Source organism: Talpa occidentalis, unplaced genomic scaffold (genome assembly GCF_014898055.3).
Source record: "Talpa occidentalis isolate TD23 unplaced genomic scaffold, MPIMG_talOcc4v2.1 talOcc4.5, whole genome shotgun sequence".
NCBI classification, from domain to species: domain Eukaryota; kingdom Metazoa; phylum Chordata; class Mammalia; order Eulipotyphla; family Talpidae; genus Talpa; species Talpa occidentalis.
Window position 1 is genome coordinate 5,425,626 of NW_023604861.1, and position 24,945 is coordinate 5,450,570.

Below are 24,945 nucleotides of genomic sequence, written 5' to 3' on the forward strand. Positions count from 1 at the left end.
ACTTTTACATTTCAGTCTTAAGAATAATTTCCTGCAGTAACCAAAAATGCAGAACAGCCACTATTTGACACTAATGAAAGTTACTTCTCCTTTACAGACAAACCAATAGGCTATTTGAATTCATTAATAAAGTGATACATAGTCTTCAGAATCTCTAATTACTTTATAAAATCCAAATTTGAGAACTCACTGAAATCAATCATCCCCTAACATCACGAGCAAATTCATATTATTCATAAAGTTCTACTGAAATTATGATCTTACAGGTTTAACCGTCTTTAGCATTCATTCAATTTGGGTTTTTTCCTGATGTTAGACTATTTTGACATCAGCTTCACAACAAGCAATCAGGTGCATTAGCATGGTAAGAAGGTATCTGCCCTGAGGAGACACCTCACCACTGGACAGGTAATATTGGACAGGTATCACTGAACAGGTAAACATTACAAAACTGAGGTTCAAAGGCCTATCACCACTACAGTATAATTTGTGACTTCAGATCTGAATGGTACCTTAGATTATTACAGATCATAATTTCCCAAAGAACAATTCCAAATTAACCAAAGTTAATCATTAGATTCTCTTTCATTTCATAATATCCTTCCATTTTGATTTTATGATTCATAAAACTTGAAAGTTCATTGCGAGGCTGTCCTTTATCGTATAAACACTCACTTGATGAAAGTTATAGGTCAGGATCATCTCGTAAAGTTGACGGTTATTTGGCAAAACATCCCTCGAGCCTAAAGGTTTTGTTTTTGCACTCAGTGGGCTGTAATTAGACAATTGCACAACCGTTTGATTCAAGAAGTCAATTAATGAAACAAATTAAACTATAATTAACAAAATCTGAAACATATTACAAAGTAATAAAGGAGCCTTCCTGAACATATTCCTTCCAGTATATTCCACTGTCCTCAGTAACTCTTGTTCTTTATTGACTCAATCATAGCAACACACACAGCTGAAATTCTGCAGTATTACAAAGGTGACCCTTTCATGACAAAAACGTTTCCAAGTGTCATTAAATAATTCTTGACATAACCAGGCGTCAACACTGAGTGGCTTGCTGACAGTGTCAAGGACGGGTCTCCATGTGCACCCTCCTGCCCAAACTGCCAGTGCCACACTGACAGCCTCATTCACACGTGGCCTCTTAGGCCAGAAGCTGCTGGGGCTGCCTCGTAGAGACCTGCGGGGTTCCTACCCTGCAAAGCCATAAATTGACTTTTCCCCTCCAGCATTCAGATGGCTGTGAAAAAAATGACTCTTCCCAGAAGGTCAGCGATCCCCCCCAGCTTCACCACATCTGCAACCCTAAAACAGCGAGTGATACCGTAGGGTTTGAACCCAGCTCTTCAGGGTTATGCAGGGAGCCAGATCTTCATATTTCAAGGATGACTGAACATCAAAACGGTTGATTCCTTCTGATGCATGCTACAAGGGGATATTTACCAAATCAGTTTCTCAGACTTTATTGAAAATGAACTGTATTTTTAAACAATACTTCGAACCCAAAATAAGTGTCTCATGCAGTCTATAAGCACCCATAAACAAAGGCATTACTATTTCCAAAACTACAGGTAATTTCCATTAATCTTTAAATGAACCAGTGATGATATTTTCTAGTAACACAGATAATTGACAGTAAAAATGATGAAAAGCTGGGACTTACAATGTTTAACTGAGGGGCAGTGCACACTATCCCATGGAAGGAAATGGTATAATCGATATTGACGTCACTCAGACTCGCCCACCAGCGAGCAATGCAAAACTCAATGGCCTTTCCACCCTGCAGAGAAAAATAAATGTGCAAACCCTTTCATTTTCTTTCAAGTTACAGAGTATAAATACCAGGCATTCCAAAGCAATTCTATACTTTCGCACTTAGTATTTTTATAGATAGAATTTTTATCAGTATGCTTGGCGTCGGGCAAGGCACAGTGGCACAGCCAAGGGCGGGCGTTCCAAGGCGCACGCCTGCGTCACCCTACACTGCTGGCCCTGAGAGGCCTGAGGCAGCACTTGAAAGCAGAGCCATAAGATAATGAAAAAAAAAATCAATCTGGAAGAAACTCAGGAGCTGAGGAAAGGTAGCTGAGAGTAGGAGGAGCGCGGGAGCATGGGGGCTTTGCCAGGCACGCCACAGTCGCGGGCTCAGAGCTGCCCGGGAGCCAAAGCAAAACGAGACCATGTCCACTGAGGTCATTCTGCCTGTTACTGCCACACACTGCCCTCAGCACTCAGTCTTGAGGGAAGTTTTCTGATAACCGGTACATCAGAGTTTAAGATGAGTCGCACGATGTGGACACAGACAATGCAGGGAACAAGTCAGAACTGTGGCCTGCGGGGAGTATTGAGGCAGTTCCTTCTGTGAGCTCAGGGCCGCCCTCCTGCCACCCAGGCAGGAAGCAGCAGCCACTTCACTGTTGAAGCAAATTAACCTCATGGATTTTAACAACAGGTATTAACGAAAAAAATCAATCTGAGCGACACGTAGGGAAGTCCTGAATAAGGAAATCACCTACTGTGTGTTAAGGAAACCACCTCAGTCGGGGTCCAGTTAGAAGGCATCAGGATCTAGCTGACCCACACTTTGGCTGAGTCACATGAGAATTAAAGAGGCCCGTATTTCATGGTGACCTGGTCTCAAGTGCCCCAGCTACCCCCTGCCCACTTTGGCATTAACAGGACATACAGGCAGCAAATACAAACTATACAATCAAGTTCAAATACTTAGTCCTAGCTCAGAGCAAAAACAAACTGTTTTAGCATTTCAAACTATAAATTAAAACGTACCAAGACAGGAAAAGCTTCCATCAGTGTGCCTTTTTCTGGAAGGGAACAAAACTTATAGAACTCGTGACTTCGGTAGGCTCTCTGCTTCACAAGCTGCACTGCATGAAGAACAAACTTGGCGGCCACCTCGGAAGAACAGGAACACACTGTAACTTCTAAAAGTAAGAAGAAGTGAGGGTTCAGAGAAGTAAGATGGAAAATGCCCACAAAATGGCTTAATAATGCCTACTTGCTAGGGCGTATAGCAAGGATAAAATGATACATTCAAAGGAAACGTATTTCCTAAAATACAAAGAGTCGACAGAAAATAAACCGAAAGAGTGTGGAGGTTTAGCTACAGGATGAAAGTCCATCAGTGTTACAATGAAGAGCCACTCTGCAGATAACACCACCAGACAGCCAGCAGCCCGCAGGCAAACACAAAATACCTTCCTCAGCTACCTTGTTAGATCCTCTCTCCTGAAAGAGGACTTTATTTTGGAAACCTCTATTTGTCATCATGGCTGAATTCTCACAGAATCTATACATTCAACCTCATCAACAACGCCGCCCAGCCTCCCCCTCTTGGTTATTTAAGTCCTACACGCTTCTGACAGTCGGCTGCTGAGGCGCACACACCTATATCAGACGTATAAACTATGTTTAGTTCCCATAGCCAACTAAACAGGCCTCACATGGGACATTATACTGACCAACATTTACTTTTCAATGGCTTCAGCTTCAGTATTAATCACCCCCACATGCAGCTAATGACAGCCCACCGTCAGACACCCCAGGGGCCCATGCCAAGAGTGGCCTAGAGCTGTTGGACCACACAGCCCTGGTTCTGCTGCTGACTGGTAAGGCATGATCCTAAACTAAGTCAACACCCTGAATACTAAAACAGCTCAAGAGAGCCTAGATGATGTGCGAATGCAAAAACAGTACTAGATGTTTAAAAAGTCAGGAACTTAACAGCAAGTGTGGGTACAGATACCGGGGGTGCAGTCATGAGTGAAGTGTGCACTACAGACCCGTGAGCTCCAAGCGTCAGGATCCCAGCTGAGAGACCATGTTCCTAAAGATCAGGGGTCAGACTGACTTTACTTTTACTCACCAGCCCACGTTGCACCCTCAGGAACCTCAATAAAATGCCTTCGAATTTGACCAGGTTTAAAATGAACGTCTGTAAAAGCTAGATCGTAATGGGATGATTCATTTACTCTGAAAAATAATAGAAAGAAGTGATTAGATATGGTACTCTCATTTCAAAAAAGCTTTATCAGCTCACGTGCACATTACATTTTAACAGTTCATTAAACAGAGTGACTAAAAAGCTGGCTGTGTGATTTTTCTTATTTTTGCAATGTTAGCAGCAATAAACTCTGGATAGCCCACTATAAATGGTTTTCCTGCTCACTGTCTACTTTATAATGTGTCTGTAAGACATACACTCTTAAAAAAAAAAACCCTCTTTTATGGTTTTTGTTAAAGGAATTACACAAAACTCATAGGATTCTATAATCGCCAGGACCCACAAAGTCCAAAAAAATCAGCGCTGAAGGTCGGGGGCACTGCTGGGTAGCTCTGGGACTGGTTAAGTCACTCCTCTGTAGCTCCCCAGTGCTCCCATACCATAATGGCACAGTAAAGAAGAAAAATGCTTCCATAACATTGTTGGCAGAAACCAGAGAGACACGAAGGTGAAATGTGTCACCACCGACTGGGGAGACCTGAAATGTCTGATGAGCTGCTGCGGACAAATTCGAGCCAGCATGACAGACATTTAATGAGCATCTACTATAAGGAGGCGCAGTTACTAGGAACTAACTGTACAACAATCCTGCCTGTCACCTACTGAGCCACCTGAGCTGCATGTACTATGCAGTGGGCTCCATTTAGGAATGCATGAGATAGCCCCTGTGTCTCCTGTAGGCTCACAGTCAAAATGGGGTGAAGCAGATAAATAACACACCATGTCAGCTAAAGTTTGTGCCACGGATGTGTAAAAAAGCACCATGAAGCAGCAAGAAGGAAGACCAGGAACACGCCTACTCATTAAGAGAGGGAACCACAGGAGAGTCACCAGAGCACGCACGCCGGTCCTTGGGAATCACGGTCCTGGGAGTGGTGCTGCGGCCACATCTCGGCTGGAATGCTGATTTGGTGCCCATAAAGAGCAAACTCTGGGTTTGAAGGGTCACTGATTACCATTTTAAGGACATGATCTTGACCCTTGGGTGTACCACCAATGTATTTGAAATAGGAGTGATACTAATGCGTTTGAGTTCCTTGGTTCCAGGGCAGAAGACAACATGGAAGGGGAAGAATCAAGAAAAAGCCGAAGGAATGAGAAAAACAAAAAGAAAAAAAACAAAAGAAAAAGCAGAAGGAGACAACAGTATTCCCAAAAGACAAGGGGGCAATGTGGCGGCAGAGGGGGCAAATATTACAGTCAAATATTGCCGAGGTATGGGCAAGATGGAGGCTAAGATGCCCGCAGAGTGGGGGCAGTTAGGAGGCTTCCCTGTGGGGTGGGAAGCCACTCCCTTGGAGGGGCAGGCAGAGACAGACGACATCAGTGATACTCTCAGTGACAAAGACAAACACAATGGACTATGCACCACCTTGAACTTGGAGCAAGGAACACAACTGAATTCTGGTTTCTGGTTCTGCTTATTTATCCTTTAGAAGTTCACATTATTTCCCAAATAGCCATTAAAAAAATTCCATGTAAGAGTAAGCTGTTAGGGACTTGTTACTTACTTTGCTGCTATAACTGCGGTGATTGGAACTCTGAACAGAGGGCCGGCGTTAGGGCATGCTATATCGTAGCCACACACCTTGAAAAGAAAGTTGTATCTCAGTATCAGTCAACAAGCTTGACAGGAAAAAAAAGTCAAAAGGTAACCTACTCACAGAACAAATCAATCTAATACTTGAATTTAAAAATCCGAAGCACAAGTTGACATCAGTTTTCTGATGTTGGGTCATGTAATTCATGGCAAATAACCTGAACAAGTGCACGCAGGACAACGCTTGCCTGACTGACACTGATGGGCAAGAGCTGCCACGCGCAGCAGTTTAACCCGGCAAAGAGTGAAGGAAGTGAAAATAAAGGTCCCCAATACCTCTGTGTAATGCAATCCTTCTCTTAGGCCTCTGGGATCCACACGTATATTGATGTGTCTACACTGATTCATGAGTTCCAAATGGCTGGGGCACTGAACCCAAGATGAATTTGAAGTTAAAGCTAAATGAAGCTGAAGGGATATTTTTTCAGAGTTTTCTGGCAACAAGAAGACCAAAATGTCACAATTAGTATTTCTCCCATGTCTTCCCCTTTAACAGCATTTTATCTTCTATCAAGAAAACTTATAAAAATGAGCGTGGGCAGCTAAGGCCCACGAGGTGTGGCCTTCCAAAACATGACTTAGAGAGAGTCACGGACCCTGCCCACTAGTAGCCACCGAGACTCACTCCACACTCACGCAACAGAGCACACTCCCCGGGACGCCCACGCGGATACCAGCGTCTGACTGAAACGGAGGCTCCCGGATACGGCCATGAACCCTGCGCACACCCCGAGCTGAGGTTCTCCCAGCCGCATCTACTTCCCACTCCCCAATGAGAACTTTGTCTTAAGCCCAAGTGGTGAAAGTGGGGAAGAAAAGGAATTTGAAGCTTTATTATCCACACAGAACACGGAATACAGCTCCAGGTCACTAAGACCCGTTCTTGCATTTTTCCTGGCAGTCAGATGCCAACTGAGTGGCCACATTGGGATCCCAGGGACCCTTCCCTCTCCCCCAAATCCGTAAGGCTTAAAATAACATGGCCAACTTGCGTTTTCCCTGTAGAACACTATTCTATAAAACCATACATGGGAGCTAAGCGCTTCAGCTTAGCATCTGCTTCTTACTTACCGGTATTTTCTGGAAATACAGGTTCAATGCCAACACCATGATCTGAAGGGGCAGCCACCTGAACAGGATCTCGGAGGTAGATGCCACGATTATTTCCAACAGTAACAGTGAAACCTAATTTATTAGCAAATGATGTATTCTGAACGAGGTAGTCATATGCTTTATCAACCTAATTAAAAGAATACAAATAGTAAGGTTGGGGCATGAAAATATTTAGTTGTAAATTATCCATCTGGTTTTAGTTGGAGCAAAATATGAGCAAAAAGTTAGTTTCTACGTTCACCTTTCTAAACGACTTAGTAACTCCAATAAAGATGGCAATTCTACCTTTTTAGGCAGAAAATACCAGTCTAACCAATGCAATCACTTTCCACTCCACTCTCTTCATACTATAGTCCCATGTGACCACAGTCAGGAACACCTGCAGAGGTCTGACCAGCTTTTATCCTCTGCCCCGCGCTAAATTTCTACCCACTTCATGTCCTACATTTATATATATTTCCCTATCTTAGTGCAACAAGTTTGTCTGAACTAAAAATTTGTTTTCCTACCCTCTTTGCTTACAATCCAGAAATTACTCTGGTCATACGATCTAGAAATAGATATACCCGACTCTCCTTACGTAAAAGGAAATCTCACTTAGCAATAGCCAAGGTCTTATCTCAATGATTTACACGCTATTTTTCAGACAAACAGCAATACCTGAATGATACCATGCCCTTGGGCAAATACTTCTATATTGTCAGCCTTCACTGCAGTGTTTTCCAGAGCTCTTCTGACTGAATGAACCGTGTAGTTAACATTATTTGCTTTCAGACCTAAGATCCAAAAAAAAATATAAAGGGTAGTGTTAAGAGAACTTGCAATCTGAAACCCTGTTATCCTCTCCAGTACAGACCACAGGCACAATCTCCGACCTTCATGTCTTATGTTTCAACACTGATTTTTTTTCAACATTTGTTGTTTTTTAAACAGAACTAAACCACCTGGCTCAAACTGGTAACATTACCCAGAGACCTCACTCAACAAAAGTCACCGTGTGCCACTACGCAAAGGCGCCACACAAGCTGCGCAGAGCTGGTGCGAGGGTATGAGGCCGATGCCAATGGCGCCCAGGTGACATCTTGTTTATAACACTGCTGTCAGTCGGTAGGGTGGCTGGCAGAGGTTTTCAACCCCACTGCATGTTACAGACACCAAAAGATCTTAAAAACAAAATGGCAAAACAGATGCTGAGGCCTCACCACAGACCAATTGGAGCAAAACCTTTTGAGACCAGATCCAGGCACTGAGATAGATTAAAATCTCCCAGGGTGGTGCCAGGGAACAGTCAACAGTTTAACTGTCCAGATACTTGCCACTTAACCTAACTAGCAATAAATCATAGCCTTTAGAACCAAGGCTAAGGTGAACTCTAAAACGATACATTTAAAATCCATTTTGCAATGCCACTTTTATTTCATTAAGAAAAGCAATATGAAAGTGATTGAGGTACATGTGGAACAGTCAAAATTTACCATCTCTTTACTGGAAAGTTACAAGTGGAAGTCAGTTAGCCGTGGAGCGTGCTAAGCAGCGTCCTTACCTGAAAGTACTAGGGCGATGCCTCCACACGCATTGGGAGAAGACATGGATGTCCCGTTCATGAGCTGAGTCCCTCTCAACGTCCAGTTTGGGACAGAAGCAATGGCTCCTCCGGGGGCACTGATACTCACTCCAAGGGCCCCATCAGCGCTGGATGCAAAGCCATGAAAGTTTGCTTATGATGGCGAAAACCAGACGCCCATGGGGAGTTATGAAAAGGCCACTGGTCAGATACATTTCAGGGCAGAACCAGGGCCATGTGCTGTCACTGGAGTCAACATTTCCCCTTTGTGCAGCGATTCTCTTCCTTGTCAGTGAACAATGTCTGTGTGAGCGTGTGCACGTGTGTGTGTGTGTGTGTGTGCACATGTGTATGAACCTGGGCTTATGTTGGGAAGGTGAAAGATGGCAGGTATATTTACATAGAAGGAAAATAAATGACTGCCTCTGCTCAGACTCTCTGAATGACAAGCAGAAGTTTTACCCTTTGTCTGAAGCCTAATACAGCATGGCCAACAGAAATATGTATAAATAATAGACACAGAGAACCCTAAAGACTCTGCTAAAAAACTAACTGAAACAATGTATCATTTCAGTAAAGTAGAAGGCTACAATATCAATACACAAAAATCAGTTGCTTTCCTATATGCAAACAATGAGGTAGAACAATAACAAAGCAAGAAAATGAACCCATCTACTGTTACATACAAACACACACAAATAGCTAGGAGTGCACTCAACAAAAGAGGAGAAGGACCTATACAAAGAAAACTCTGAGATATTCTTAAATAGAAGAAGACAAAAGAAATGAAAGGATACTCCCTGCTCATGGACTGGAGGGATTAATATTGTCAAAATGGCCCTCCTACCCAAAGCAATATACAGGTTCAGTGGAATCCTTATCAACGTTTCAGCGGCATTCTTCACTAGCATAGAGCAAACATTACTGAAATGCATATGGAATCACAAAAGACTGCAAACAGCCAAAGCAATCCTGACAAAAAGAGGAAGAATAGTAGCATAACACTTCCAGGCGTCAATCTATTCCAGAAAGCTATAATAGGCACAACAGCATGGTACTGGGAAAAAAAAAAAAAATAAGAGAGACACATAGACACTGTAATAGAATTGCGACTCCGGAAATAAACCCAGACCTCTGTGGACAGTTAATCTATGAAAAGGAGGCAAGAATGTAACATGGATAAAGGAAAGCCTCTTTAATAAGTGGTCCTGGGAAAACTGGGACAGTTTCATGCAAAAATTAAACCAGAACACTATCTCAAACCACACACAAAAATCAACTCAAAAGGGGTAAGAATTGGAACCATAAATACATAGAAGAAAACAGGCAAAACACCCCACAACACTGGCTTCAGTGATGTATCTGTGGGTTCATCTCCAGCAGCAAGGAGACAGAGAACAGAAACATTGGGGTACATCAATCTCAGAAGCTTCTGCACAGCAAAAGAAACTGTTACTAAAGAAGACACCCTACTGAATGGAGGTAATACCTGCACACCTTACCGTGCAAGGGTTGAGACACGACCTATGGGGCTGTCCACAGCCACTGCAGCACGGGTTTGATCCCCGGCCAGAGAGCTGCCCAGATGGCACGGCAGACGGCTCCTGCCTCACCTGCTGCTCCCCTCAGCAGTGGATTTCAGTCATTCTGCCTGTTCTGTTTCCCACTCTGTCTCTGGTGAATCCTCTCACCCTCCCATCTCTGGCCTGTAGCCCAGTTCTTGTGTGCATAAATAGATAAATCATTAAAAAAAAAAAACAACTCCACACAAAAAGACTCAACTGACAACTCAACTCTACATAACTCAACAACAACAAAAAAACACCCAATCAAAAAATGGACACAACAGCTTTCCAAATACAACATACAGATGGCCAGCAGGCACATGAAAACATGTTCCTCATCACTTATTGTCAGGGAAATACAAAGCAAGACCACAAGACTCCTTACACATGGAAGACTGGCCCATATCATAAAGACCAGAGACAACAGGTGCTGGTGAGGATGTAGAGAAAAAGGAACTCCTGCACTCCACTGATGGGGATGGAGACGGGTCCGGCCTCTAAGGAAAACAGTATGGAAGTTTCTCAAAAGGTTAAAAAATGGGTCTAACGTACGTACAGCACAGCAATCCCACTCCGCGATGACCCACCTGAAGAACACACACACATTACTTTGAAGGGAAACATGCACTCCCCTGTCAGCTGCAGCACTATTCCCAACAGCCAAGCTATGGAAACACAGTAAGTGCCCAAACACAGACGAGATCAGGAAGATGCGGTATATATGTGAGTATGTATGTGAGTATACACCCCTCCCCGCCCCCCCACACACAATGTACTAGCACAGAGCTATGAAAAAAGATAAACTTTTGCCATTTGTTGCAACATAGATGGAGGTGATTACGCTAAACAAAAGAAGAAGACAGACGCTGGATAGTGTCACTTGGAATACAGAAAAGCCAAACAAAGGGTCAGATAAAACCAAGCTAACAAACTCAGGAGAGGGGAGGGCAGACCCGAGTGGGGAGGGAGCACAGCTGACTTTTGAGGAACTCCGGGTGTTTTGGTGGTGGGTGCCTTATGAAAGGGAACAGTCTGTACCTCTAGAACACAAAGGATGATGTAAACCAGTGTTACTGCCATTTAAAAAAATGACAGAATCAGTAACTATAAAGATAATAATAAATGTCTCTTAAGCAAAACAAAAACAAAAACAAAAAATGAAAATGCTGAAAAGGTAAAAATTAACAACTAATGGAAAGAACTGGTAAAATGATCTAATCTCTATGACCCTTCCCTAGCACATCAAATTGAACCAAATGTTCATAATACTCTCAACCTACCTGGGCCCTCTAGACGACCACGTGTACTGATTGGCGGGTAACTTCTCTCTCAGGGAATACTCAGCGACCATCATGTCGGGAGAAACGTACGCACCAACACCTGTGGGTGGACGGCCTCATGAACAAGTGGACACAAAACATGGGGTCCAGTTTTTTTTTTCCCCCAGGGGTTCTAGTTTTACATGCATCTTCACTGAGCCGAGATCTCACCTCCTTTCTACCGACTGAAATCCTCACTCTCATGTCTCCCCAAAGCCCCACCTCATCCCCCCCTCAGAAGTCACTGCACATCGGACTCCAAGCACTGGATCTGTGCTTCCCCGAGACCACTCACGCCACTTCACCTCAGAGCACGCTCCGGACCAGGGGCTGCCGCCTAGACCTTAGCTTCCTGAGGGTGTAGGAAAGAGTCACCGAATGTGTGTCTCGGCTACAGCACGTACACACCACCGGTGCTGGATTACCTGAGCACGTCTGTTGGCTTGTGGTTAAACACGTCTATTTGTTTAGCGACAGACAGACAACAGGAAACTAACCTATTACGCTTGACGTCGTTCCGCCCGGACAACCAACCGTAGAGAGGCACGGGCCGTTGTTCCCCGCGCTGGACACATAAATTATATTATGTTTCCACACCGCTTCACTAATGACTTCGCAGATCCTCCTGAGAGGGAGAGAATACCGTTAGACATACAGAGCTGTCCTACTTTTCAAGAAATGTTACAGTATGAAAATATTTTCAAATATGATTCGTGTAAAACACTCTCATCAGTTTAGCTTCCAGGCACGAGAACGCAAGTCGGGCTTCAGTGCCAAGGCGTGCAGCAGCCCCCGGACACAGCGTCAGGGGCGCGTGCCCACCAAGGCCCCGAGCGCCGACAACACCGAGGCTGGCACTTCCGCCCCTGGGGGGCGAGACCGGCATCTAGCGGGCACCCTGCTGGGTTTATTGCTAGCAGAGGAGCTGTGGCGAGATGTGGGGAAAACGCTAGCCACAAAACTGAAATAAGGGGGGAGACAAACTAGAACAGGACTGAAAGGAAATACTGAAATGTTATCAGGACGGGGCAGTGACTGGGCTCTAAAAGATCTCACTTCCTTTTCCTACGTCATATAAGGAACCTGGTGAGAGCTTGACAGCCAAGAAAAATGTGCTCATGTTTTAAAGACGATGAAGCCAGATCACGAGGGAAGAAATGGAGCGGGGAAAAAAAGTCAAGAGCCAACAGACAGTCCAAAGCTGGAAGCGCACAGGGAAGGGCGTGAGGGGATGGCTGTGACAGGACGAGTATCGGGGGGAGAGAAAGAAAAACGTAAGCAGAAGACTGGAGAAAAAGAGCAGATGGCAGAGGCGGCCGGGCACGCCCAAGGCGGGAAAGGGGTCTCACGAGAAGGCTGAGAACGTGAGGAAATGACTTGTTAACAGCAAACTAGAGGGTCTGGTCAGTCAGATGTCCATTCTGACAGAACTTCACTGAAGAGCTTCAGGACCTAGAGAGGCCTCTGAGCAGCCTGGGGGTGGGGTGGGGGTGGTCCACAGGGAATACTCTACACAGTCATTTCAAGTGGCTCTTAGTAGGGCATAAAAAAGGCGAGGCAGGGAAGCATGCGCTCAGGTCCAGCCACTGGACTTGGCCAAAGACACAGATGCACGGAAGGCGTGTTTGGAAGGGGGGGGGGACAGGGAGGACCCAGAGATGGGGCCGTGAATACGCCCAACTACAGCCAGTGCCGGGTGAGCTGAAGGGCGTGGGACGGAGGGGCGCTCTGGCTAAGCCTTCAAGCCAGCAGCTCCGTCAAGGAGGCAGGTGGAGACCAGACCACCCTGGTGAGGAACCCCCCGGGCAGAGGAGGAGAGATGACTGAGGAAGGAAAGAGTCCCCTCCGCAGACCTTTCTTTTTTCTGTGGGTGTGGACCTCGGCTGAGGGGACAAGGGACAGGCACTGCAGGTTTCCCAGACAACAGAGGGGTGACCTGCTTCCCCGGGAATGACAGGCCAGACAGGGTGTGGAAGACAAGGCTGAGGGAGTGACAAACTAAGGTCAGTGGGCCCGAGAGTTTGGCAGATGAGGTGCAGTATCAGTAAGGGGGGGCAGGGTCTCGGCAAGTCTAGAGTTGGTCTGCAAGAAGGGTGAGGCTGCTCTGGACAAGGGGTCACAGTGACAGGCAGACCTGGGCTCTGCCTGGCTGGGGCAGTGAGGACAACAACCTGACCATGGCCCTGTGGCCAGAGGCCCGGAGAGGCATCTCCCCATCCAATCACAGCGGCGACTCCTTTTCAGCTGTGACATTCACCCCCGTTGTGACAGACTCACCACACTCTTCACCAGCAAGGCGCTAAGGCTAACAAGCGTCACGGAACACTCACCCAGAATTTGGCCAATGAGTTGCTTCTCCATAACTGTAGTTGACAAGATCACACTTATGATTTATAACTTCTATCATCTATTCAAAAGATTAAGAGTCTAGTTTAGGCAGAAGCTTCTAGAAACAGATTAGCCACTAACATAAAGGCATGGGATCCCACAGTTTCTTCACCAATCATATTCTTAAGCAACTGCGCTGCGGGTCACGTCCAAGGCACAGGCGGACACGCTGGTGTGGGGGGAGGGAGGGATGAAGAGGCACAGAACGGCTCTTCCTGACTCTAACATCAGCGAAGTTCGGGTAAAACACAATTATGCTTACAACGACAGGCAGAATATTAGCTAAAATCTCAGGCTGATGGAGCAGGCTGGCTAAGAGACTTTTTTTTTCAAGTATCTCAAAATAGTTTGCTAAGGGATTTACTAGAAATGAGTACATTTTCAGGAAGGCTATACTGAAAACCTTCATAATAAAGGTCACACTGAAAAACTATCTGAATGATTTTTAATAAACGAAGTAAGCATTTGTGCTTCTTGAAAGTAGGCCTCGTCCACCAAGTACAGGCGAATACATTCTCGGTGAACCGAGAGCCCTCGACCTGCCCATGACCGCCCGGGGTCTGCAGCCATCACTCTCGCCAGCCAAGCCCACACACTCACGGCTCTGATGAGGCCGGTGCCCGTCTCCATTGTGCTCAGTCGGGTGTCACCAATCTTGATGGACAGAATCTGAGCGCCAGGAGCAACCCCATTGCGCTCAGGTTCCTCTGGAAAATGTCCCGCAGCTATACTGGCCACGTGTGTCCCGTGCGCTCCTAGAGGCAAAAGGGGGGGGGGGGCGTGACAAAGTGTTCTCAAACGGTCCAAACTTTAACCATCAACTCAACTGGCACCGTGTGGGTCATGCTAAAAATAACTGAATGAAAACACGTTCATCTTACTATCTAACAGCGCAGTGTTACCTTGTTTCTTAGCCTATTCACACACAGACAAGACTCTGAACGACACTCACTATCCTGCTACCCCATTCAATGAGAGTGAACATGCCAGTCACAGAGGTGAGGGTATTTGCAGTACATGTAACTGTAGCGCTTTTTTCTTTTCCAACAAAACACCTGTCAACACCACGTACAGGTCTGCGGGCTGCCTGCACCTGCAGACACCACCACCTGCTGGTGGAGCATAAATGGTGCAGCCACTGTGGAGAGCAGCTTGGAAGCTGCTTAATGAGTTAAATATTTACCTACCAGGTCCAAGCCGTTCTCCTAGATATCCACCCAAGTTAAATAAAAACACATTTCCACACGGAGCATTATACACAAATCCTGGAACAACCCAAACACCCACCAACCGATGACTAGATAAATGAGCCATGGTGAACCCGGGATGCCATCTCACTCCTCAAGAAGAAACAGGCTACTGACGACAAAAATACAAATTTCACAACACTGGAATTCAGAGTACTAAGAAAGCGATCCCACACTTGTTTTTATTCCACTTGTATAAAATTCCAGAATGTCCAGAGTACTCTAGAGGGACAGAAAGCAGTTCAGTTGCTACCTGAAGATGCAGGTGGAGACAGGGCTGGATCACAAAGGTAAGCAAACTTGTGGTGGGTGGAGAATGTGCTCATTGTCTACACTGTGGTGACAGCTCTGTGTGGTCCGTGTGTGTCTGTGTGTGTGTATCAAAAGTTTAAGAACTTACGTATTTGAGATTCATGAACACAGTATGTGTACATTTACTCACCTTGATTGCTGTGTAATATTCCATTCTGATTAAAACATCAAAAAAACCTTTTCTTTTTGTTGAGTATTTAGTTTCCAACTTTTCTGAGACTGCACAGCATGTTGTGGTGAGGACCCTCACACCTAACACTCGGCACCGTGGGTGGCTTTCTCCAGGGATAATATTTGAGGTGAAATTACTATTCATAACCTATGAGTTATGACAATGGAGTTTCTGAGGTTGGACCAGGCTCGTGCTCCTGGAATGGGTCTTATACGGTTAGGATTTTCAAAAACAACACCTTGCCCGTGAGTAAATACCATCATTCCAGAGTGAATTCTTTAGTGGGAAGAGCTCGATTAAGTTATCTAAAAGGTTGCTTTTCGCTGCAGGAAAGCATTATCTTCCCACGCTGTAAATTTCTCTCTCACTGGTGAAGCTGGCAGCATACCTCCACTGGTCACAATGGAGAGCAGGTTCCCGTCGTCATAGATGTTCACGGAGTAATTCAACATCTCCGCTGTGCCGAAAGAACCATATTCTTGGGCCTCCTTGTAGTTCCTCAGTACAGTAGATTTACTCAAGTCCCCGTCTTCATTTGAGTCAATGCAGGCTCTGCAAATCAAGAATTAAGAGCAGATAACAAATGTACCCTTTTCTTACCTAAGAATCACGTAATCTTGTCTTCAGGTCTTTTTTCTACTACCCCGTGACCCCACAGCAGGCAGCTCCTGCCTATTCACACCCGTTTCACTGACGTGTCCGTGAGCACCAGGCAAGATAGCACAGGAACAGGTTCCCGAGTGGTGCCACGTAGCCAGGGCCGTAGGAAGCTGCCCATCGACTCTGCTGAGGAAATCAGGCCAGAGCTCAGCCCAGAGCTGTGGCCAGGGCAGCAGGGCCTGACACACAGCCTCTCCTCGCTTCCTGTTACAACTGTACAACGATCTGTACAACTGGCTTCAGGAGCCAAGAGCTGTGCAGGCTCCTTGAACTACCCAAACTACATGAAGCTCTGGTGCCACCCAGAATAGTCACAGCCTTAGGCAAACATTTGTTTTTAACAAAAGGAATTTTCTATTTAGTTTATGGTCACTTTCCTGTTTGCTCTTCCAACACTAAGTTCTGTAATTTTTGAAATACATATTCTAAACACTTTAGAAGACAGTCTGATTAAAACCAAGTAAATCTTAAATAAATGGAACGTGCATGGTTGAAGGGTCATTATTATGTTTTTAGCTATTTAGACCTATGTGAACACTTCCCAAAGCAGAAGACGTATATTTGAACAAATCCTGGAGACTGCAGCTGCTTGGAGGGCCCATGGCAGCCCACAGGTCCAGCATAGAGAGGCATCTGCTTCGCCATTAATACTGCACATGCTTTTGTGCTAACTACCATGATTTAACATTATGTTTTTCTGTAGGTTCCAATAAATCTGTGGCTACAATGATTTACAGTATTTCAAAAAGCCACACAATATAGCAAAACAGAGGAGACTGAACATCTAGGAGGCATGGAGAAAACAAGTAGCATATCAAGTGGGGACAGGACTGAGGATAGCAGGTACACTGTACACAGCCAAGCCTTCCAGTTTGGCAGGGAGCAGGTACCAGCACCCAGCCTGGAAATCATCTCTGAAATCCTCTATTCACCTCACCGGCGAGTCCCTCCATGGGCCTGTGGATCTCTCCCCTCTAGCTTCAACCCCGCCTGGCCCCTTCTCTTAGCCAACCTGTGCTGTTGTTTCCTAGGCTGGTCCCAATGCTCCCACACTGGCTCTGGAGCCTAGAGTCCACGGAGCAGCTTCTACAGGGACTACCTGGCACAAAGAAGATTCTCACTATTTGTCAAATGATGATGTGTCAAAAGAATGAATCGGTATCTTTAACAACATTCTCACGGTAAACAGCACGACATATAACATACTTCTCACCACCATCAACAAGAGTGACTCGACAATTTGACCACCAGGATAATAAATTATTGCTTTTCTCACTACACGACTCCACGGTGGGCAGGTGTGAATGGGGCATGAGGCTACGCTTTCTGAAGGTCTGGCTGGCTTAACTGCTAGGGTACAGAGACAAGGAATATGAAATCAAGGTTAGTGGACAGGACTAGAGTACATATCTGAGATTGGGGAGGAAAAGGTTGTTTTTCATATATTTCTTTGTCCAATTTCCTGGGGAAAAATCCGCAGGTTTCATCCAAATCTCAAAGAAAACCTGAAATAACAAGGTCACAAAACTACTGAAAAGAAACCAATTATTGGTCTTTGCTTTATGTAATCTTCTGTAGGTGTTTCTCTCGAGCAGTTTTTACTCCAAATTGAGTGTCAGTGAGTTTGACACTATACGTCCTGACCAACACTTGAGAGAAGAGTTCTACTAGGTTTCCTGCTAAGGGCAGACATGAGTTTAACAATTAGTTGGAACCTGGGTGGAGGGACATTGTAAAAACAAACCAGGGCAGTTAAGGACACGGCCTCTCCCCTCAGAGACGGCAGGCATTTCTGGGATGAGAGCCCTCGCTCTCCCCCGCAGGTGACTGGGGATCTTAAAGCCCTACATGCTAAAAAAGCCAAACTACTCCTAGAAGCATCTAAGAGCACAAGTCGGCTGTCTTTTTCACTGATCATAACATTTTCTTGAATGTTACTCTGGTGGTTTCATATTTTATTTAATGCTTGATAAAATTTCATTCCCAACACAAAAATTCTCAAAGATGTTTTAGAAGTGCTGTTGGCAAATTATGATGACATTTCACTTGCTCTGCCAAAAAACTTAAAAACCAAGGAAACCTTTTTGGAAACATACTGGTAACTGGACATCCTGACCCCACATCTCTTCCTGCAGGATAAAGCAACCCCAGTGCTTTCAGCACCCACAGGAAACACACTAACTGACAACTCTCCACTCATACAAACTACTCCCCAAGTCCAGCTGCTAGTTTAGAATTCCCTTAGTTTTCCTGCAGTATATTTTGAAGCGTCTTTTCTGCACACACTCAGTTCTCTACCTAGTCTTTTCTTCACATTTAACCTTGCCTAGTTGCCCACGTTAAAACTCACCAAAGAGGTGCCTCGTTAGCGCAGTAGGTAGCGTGTCAGTCTCATAAAACTCACCAAAGGCTCCTCACTGTCAATGACAGGTTCACACTACCACATGGTACATGTACCAGAATTTACTGAATGGTACTCATGAAAACTATTTAATATCACCAATGATTTATCTAAGTTTTCTGCAAAGTTTCTAAAAAAAAAAACTGTTCCTGATGAGGGCACACCCTCATGGACACTCACCAAAACATTCCTGAATACCCACAAAAGCTGCAATAACATTCAATAGCATCTGGATTGAAATATCATTCTATACAAGAATGTTTTACTGCCATTCTCAGTCCCAAAGAGAACGCGGATTCTCATTCCTTGAAACCCTCTCATGAACATTGTCAGAGATGACTTGGCACCCACGTCTGTGGGAGGCTGCCCTGCACAGCCTCATGTCACCTCACCATTGTCTCTACTCGTAAACCTTTGTCCAACGTTCTCTCTTTGCCCTTAAAATGCTTACCGCAGATGGGCTGCTACATTTTGCTGCAATTCCTTTCCAAATTGCCCAGTCCCAGTTGGGAAGTTCTCTACACAGGCCAATGATCAACCAGCTATTACTGGTTAGTGATGACCTGCTGGTTAATGAAATAAGTTTCTTGAAAACACACAAGGGTCAGGTGTCGTGAATGAAACACTAAGCTCAGGAGGAGGTTTGTCCAAACTACCCTGGGCCCAATTTGGCTCTCAACTAGGTTTGCTTCATGATATTAATGTCACATTAACCAAGTATCTGAGCAGGTCTGAGGGTTTCATGTTCTTCAGATAAAACCATTTAAAAGCGGAGATCTCTAAGCCACATCCAGCCTACCTCCAGGTTTCACCGTCGTGCCACACCAAGCAGTCATACACGGGCCCGGGGTCACTGTACTTCTTCTCAAAAGAATTTAGCAACTCCACTTGACTTTGAAGTTCCTCCTTGATTAGTTTATTTGCCTAAGCAATTAGAAAATACATTAACATTAGTATATTCTGTGCTCTTGGAAAGTTGTGCTAACACTATCAAAGACGCCATGTCACCCCAAAGTAGCCACTTAACCTTGGGAATAAGCAAGGATTTTTTTTGAAGCTATGCAACTCATAATTCAATTTCATGAAGCAGGTTGTCAGTATATTTAATATTTAAAAAATAAATACTTCTAGTCCCTCTTTAGGCCACTCACCCATCTGCTGCGGGGAGGACCCCAGGCGGCCGGTGGGGACAGGACCGGCCGGGACCGGGCCGGCCACCCGCTGTGCTTACACACGCCACCTCCCGACCTTCAGGTTTGTGTATCTGGACTGTTTCTGCTTCGGATTTGTTTCTTAAGAACCCAAAAACATTAACAAAAACCACGAATCACCTTCTCTCTTGATAATTTATGATGCTAAATACTCTACTCATAATGATGTACACAGAAGTGGCTATTTAATCATTTTGAGCTACAAAAATGAGAATTCTGGAGGCTTCATCCTAATTACATTTTTAAACTCCATATTACATTAGATTACGCTACATCTACCTCAATAATCCTAGTGAATAAAAATGCTGACATTTCCCCAAAATATTAGTTATGCCTTTTTATTTCTTCAACATTTACTCCTCCTTTAAGGGAAGACAATTACATAGACTTTTTTTGGATAGAGTATCAAATGGACAGCTAAGCCAGCTCCCGCTTCTATCAGGTCAGCAGAGATAGGCAGACCCTGCGCTACAGTGTTTCCAACAAGAGGCTGGAGGTCAAATAGCCATCAAACAGGGAATAAAAGCTGAAGTGTTTGCACATAGACAGGCCAGTGGTTCCGGGACCCTAAATGCTAATTAAAGTTGCCAGGGAGCTTTAAAAATGCCTGCCTCCCTGCAAGGTTTTGATTTCATTTCTCTCTAGAACAGAAATGCTGACAATTTTGAAAGCTGTTCGCCATGATGCTAACACACAGCCAGGGACGAGCACCAATGAAATTCCACTCTCATTAAGGAGAAGACACGCACATGCATAAAAAGGGAATGTCAGAGGGCGCACGTGGTGCTGCTGTGCTATCCCTGCTGGGTGGCATTTTGGAGAGTTTTGCTTGCTATGTTATACTGTGTAGGCCAATGTTTCTGCAACCAAAGTTTCTGAAACACTGACTGTAGCTGCAACCAGTTCTTGCAATTTCATAATAGATTAAGGCACTGATTTCATAATAGATTAAGACACTGTTTTCATTTTACAAACTGATTCAAAAAACCCAAGGACAGGATGCCAGGACAACGGGAGAACATGAACTGGGACCAGCACCTCGGGACCCACCATGGCCATGCACAGAAGACTCAAAAGAGCGTTTTACAGAATAGTCAGTAACAGAAAACAAGCAAATATCGATCTGAGGATGACAAGCTGCAGTGAACCCCACACAATGGGGCGTACACAGCAGCAGAAGTGAGCAAACTGCAGCAAAATCATCCGGCAGTACCAGAAGTCAGGGCAGTGGTGGCCTCTGGGGGGTAGGAGGGGGGCAGTGGTGAGGCAGGGGAAGGACAGGAAGCTGTTCTCAGGCCCTGCCCACATTGCCATCACCCGTGACTGTGCACACGTGTGCAGCTGATGTGTGTGTGTGTTGCATCTTCTGCATTATAAAGACACTGAAAGTTGATAAATACATGTGTAAATCGACTTCCAGGTAAATAAAGGAGAAATGAGTAAAATCAAGTAAAAGTCGTGAGCAAATAGTCTATTAATTCTCTAAGAACTCTCAGGTAATGTGGTTCTATGATAATGTTTAAATGAAAGTGACGAGCACCAACTTGAGAAGGGCAATTGTTGGCAACATCAAATTCTTCTTGTTTTCTACAGGCTTCTGCAAGGGCCACTCTGTGAACAGGGTCCCAGATTTTTTCCTTCCGTTCTTTCTGCAGAGACAGAAAAAGTACCCTACAGTGAGGCTGGTAAGTGCTTAGGTAAACCCAGACAGTTATTTCTATGTGGATCTAGTTATTGGCTATGATGCTACACAATTCTCATATAGAGGCTATAAAAAATCATTTATAAACAAGGTAGTAGAACAATGGGGTCAATTATTAAAAACTGATTAATTTAATGCACATAGTGGTTAAGAAAACAAGGCGTATCCAAATGCATTTTTTTAATACATCATAGGCCCTACCTAAAATCCTTCCCATCTCCAAGAAGAAAGAAGACCATGTCATATAACTGATTTCAAGTCATTTAAAGACAAAGAAAATACTGCATCTGGGGCCCAGCAGAACCGGAGCGTGAGGGAAGTGAAGAGCAAGCAGGCACAGGAGCAGACTTTGGCTGCATTTTGACGTCCACGTAGGTTTCCTCCATTGCCTGCCCTTCCAGCCTTCTCCCCCAGTCCCTGACTCACAGCTTTATATCCAGGGTCCTGAACTCCTCGAGCTTCTCCAAGGAAGTCTGCTAGTAAAATAAACCCTTTCCTAGTACAATCAACTCAGCTGAGCAGATAGAGGGATCTGCTCTGCCTCAGCCACTCTGTATTTGCACATCAGTTGGCACCTTAGTTGATTTAATAGAGTGCATAAAATACTGTGTTATCTAAGTGTATTAAGTCTGAAATTTTACAGTGAAACAGTATCCAATCAAAGCTAAGTTACATAAGTGCTCACTTTAAAGAATGATTGCAAACTGACAATATGTAAAGGTGATATACATTATATATTGTGCATGTAACTTCTTATGGTTCATGGACTCCTGGGGTGAGCAAGTAGCAAACATGGTGTTCGGATGAGAGACCCAGTGGTCCCACCACGCAGGCCCTTACTCCCCTACAGCAGGAACCCTGAGCTGTGCCAGCTCCGGTGGGCCAGGAGCCTTCCAAAGCAGGCTTTCAAGGATGGCAGCCATAGGCTGCTATTTAGTTCTTTAAAAAAATCACCTGAAATTAAAATTTAAATTTCTTAATCATAGGAACCACATTTCAGGTTCTCAATGGCTACTTTTGGCTTCTGGCTAAATCAAGCACAGTTATTTCACATTTCACACATTTTCAGCAGCACCTAAAGCCCCAGGGAGTAGGACTGTTTTAAAGGAGGCTCACCATCGCTCAATTTACACCTTTTGTTTCTCTAATGACAGGCTTGTGTTTCCTAGAGTTCAGCTGCTGGAGTTCTTAGTAATCTTTTCCTTAGTACTGAGTGACAACTTACTGGGGTCAAGGGGCTGCTAAACATCAAGAAAAATGGGCTGCAGCAGAGACTACAGGAGTATGAACAAGTGAAGCAGTTCAGACTGCACAGCAAATGGCTTTAGAATTTTTGAGATAAAAAAAGTCCTTTAAAAGTTCAATGAAGCTATATCCCACCTCCCAAAAAGACACAAACACAAAACTTTGAATGTCACTTCAGTGTACTCGTCCCCAGCCTCACCCATGTGTGCAAGATTAAGGACCTCGACTTTAAATGAGTAACACTGCATGGAACAGTCTGCCTTTAAGCAGCCACTGCTTGCAAGCCTCCCAGACTCCAAAAAAAAAAAAAAAAAAACCACGAGATTTTATGAAAAAAGTCTTTCTTCAGCAGGAATAAAATTTAAGGAGTAGGGCCTCCCCGGTGGCGCAGTGGTTGAGCGCTGGGTTGCGAAGCTGCCCGCAGCCTCTGCAGCACCGGTTTGATCCCCAGCCGCCAGGTGAGGGTCCCACATGGCGCGCAGACCTCTCCTGCCGCCCGCTGCTCCCCTCAGCAGTGTACTTCGTCAGTCTGCCTGTTCTGCTCCCTGCTCTGGCTCTGGTGAATTCTCTCACCCTCCCGTGCTTCTGACTGTATCTAGTGCATGTATAAATAAAAGTAAATATTAAAAAAAAATTTAAGGAGTAAGTCACCATAGCAGAGCAAGTATTTATTACCTGTATCCTCTCCTTGAGAGCCTTTGGGTAAAAGTCGTAGCCATTTTTTATGCCAATATGGTATTTGCCGGAGGGATTTGTCCAACTGGCAGGGATCTGCAGAAAAGAAGTCAATTGTTGGCTCACTCACTGCTTACCAATTCCAGTGACAGCCTATGGGAGAGGGTATCTTCCTCCATCCTCATGGCTCAACTTGGATGAACACGTGGTAGAACTTAAGTTTTTTTAATACTCTTAGGTGCCTCTTAATATCTCAGTGTCTCCTTTCTTCTCGTGCATAAACAAGGTGGTTCGGCTAGGAAGCCTTTCATGTACGCAGTGCCTTAGAGTTTATGGAGTGCTTTCAATACAGGCCGCCTCATCGAGCCGCCGACATCTTTCACTCTGAGCACCGAGGACACCTGCCTCCGCCTTCACCATTCCCCGTGGACTGAGGGAGGAGAGGTAACTCACAGAACCCCTAAGCTCCTGCTAACAAACAGAACTTCATGCTGCTCTAACCGTAAAACAGGAGTAATGCCTGCAAATGAAATAAGAGCCTTATCAGTCCCTAAGAAAAGTGTTGTATAAAATGCTGACTATATGTAACATCTTATGACAGTATTTTTAACTATCTCAAAGTATTTAAATACTTAGAAGTTTTAATTAGTAGAATGGTGGAAACAGTAAGACCAGTTTACCAATGGCGAAAGCAAAAGAAAATTTAATTCCTCGCCCAAGGATGTGGTGCCTAAAGATAAGCCTGGTAGTGACTCCCAACTCCACCGCCGACTGGGTGAGCCCCACAGGCTATCACTTCCTCACGTGCAAGAGCAGAAAGCAGCCTCTACCTTAGGATTCTCAACAATGCATCGCACATCAACCAACCTGGAATGTCAAGCAGGAGGATGTGCATTATTCACATTTGTAATCACAGGGACCATGGTTTATCAAAGTAGTTTCGACATGTGTATAAATTATGAGGCTAAACTACCGGCCACTCAGAGTTGCTGACTAATCTACTTTTGCACACGCAGTATCAGGAACTGTCTCATCCCAAGTCCCACATCAAATTATTCCCTAGGTTTGAAACCTTTGCATGAAATTTTCTCACAACAAGGGAGAAATATCATTCACAGATCTCCTTCAAAGATTTGTAGACTTCAAAAAGCCTACCTATCATTAATCAATTCTGAATCCACTTTATGCGTGGAATATGTGCAAGTTCAAGTATGTTGGCATACAAATTAACACTTTTCATCAATAAAACTTATAGATCGTCTTTGGAGAACAGGGACTCTTCCCTCTAATGTTCTTACAACAGCCTGTGACATAACAACAACAGTAAAGTGTTGCAACAGCAAAAAGTCAGCAGTCACTGGTTGGCAGAATCAAAGGCTGTTAATCACAGGTACATGGTACGCAGGTGACTTTGTAAGCCTAGGTTAGTGGTGACTTCTTTGCACAAGATTACAAAGAGATGCCAAATGATTATGGTGAGATGCCAAGTGGTTAAATGGAATAATTAAAACCACATAAACAGGTGTTGACTTACTTAATCATAATTATTTAAAATAGCCAATGACACACCTGGTTCTACTATCCCTCACAGATGTCCCAGTTTTTATAAGGCATACCACCAGCCAAAAGATCACAGCTTGCTGAAGGCTCTGATGACTAGTATTTTTTTTTTAGCAATAAAGAATTTTTTAATTAAGGCATGTATATTATTTTGTAGCTATAATTCTATCAGGTAGCT

General features: G+C 44.6%; 1 protein-coding gene across 5 annotated transcripts in view; it reads right to left on the minus strand.

The window, feature by feature from the left end:
• Positions 1-24,945, minus strand: part of TPP2 (tripeptidyl peptidase 2) — a 49,439-nt gene that overhangs the window by 17,715 nt on the left and 6,779 nt on the right. For all 5 annotated transcript variants that reach the window (XM_037528722.2, XM_037528719.2, XM_037528723.2 and 2 more), the window contains exons 3-20: positions 23,208-23,303; positions 21,130-21,234; positions 19,174-19,298; positions 15,702-15,865; positions 14,183-14,337; positions 13,525-13,601; positions 11,692-11,819; positions 11,156-11,255; positions 8,290-8,438; positions 7,407-7,522; positions 6,705-6,873; positions 5,910-6,067; positions 5,545-5,621; positions 3,896-4,002; positions 2,800-2,954; positions 1,676-1,792; positions 1,337-1,437; positions 676-772 (exon numbers count right to left, since the gene is read on the minus strand). In XM_037528722.2, coding sequence (XP_037384619.1) covers positions 676-772; positions 1,337-1,437; positions 1,676-1,792; positions 2,800-2,954; positions 3,896-4,002; positions 5,545-5,621; positions 5,910-6,067; positions 6,705-6,873; positions 7,407-7,522; positions 8,290-8,438; positions 11,156-11,255; positions 11,692-11,819; positions 13,525-13,601; positions 14,183-14,337; positions 15,702-15,865; positions 19,174-19,298; positions 21,130-21,234; positions 23,208-23,303 — 2,196 coding nt within the window. The remainder of the gene's footprint in view (positions 1-675; positions 773-1,336; positions 1,438-1,675; positions 1,793-2,799; positions 2,955-3,895; positions 4,003-5,544; positions 5,622-5,909; positions 6,068-6,704; positions 6,874-7,406; positions 7,523-8,289; positions 8,439-11,155; positions 11,256-11,691; positions 11,820-13,524; positions 13,602-14,182; positions 14,338-15,701; positions 15,866-19,173; positions 19,299-21,129; positions 21,235-23,207; positions 23,304-24,945) is intronic.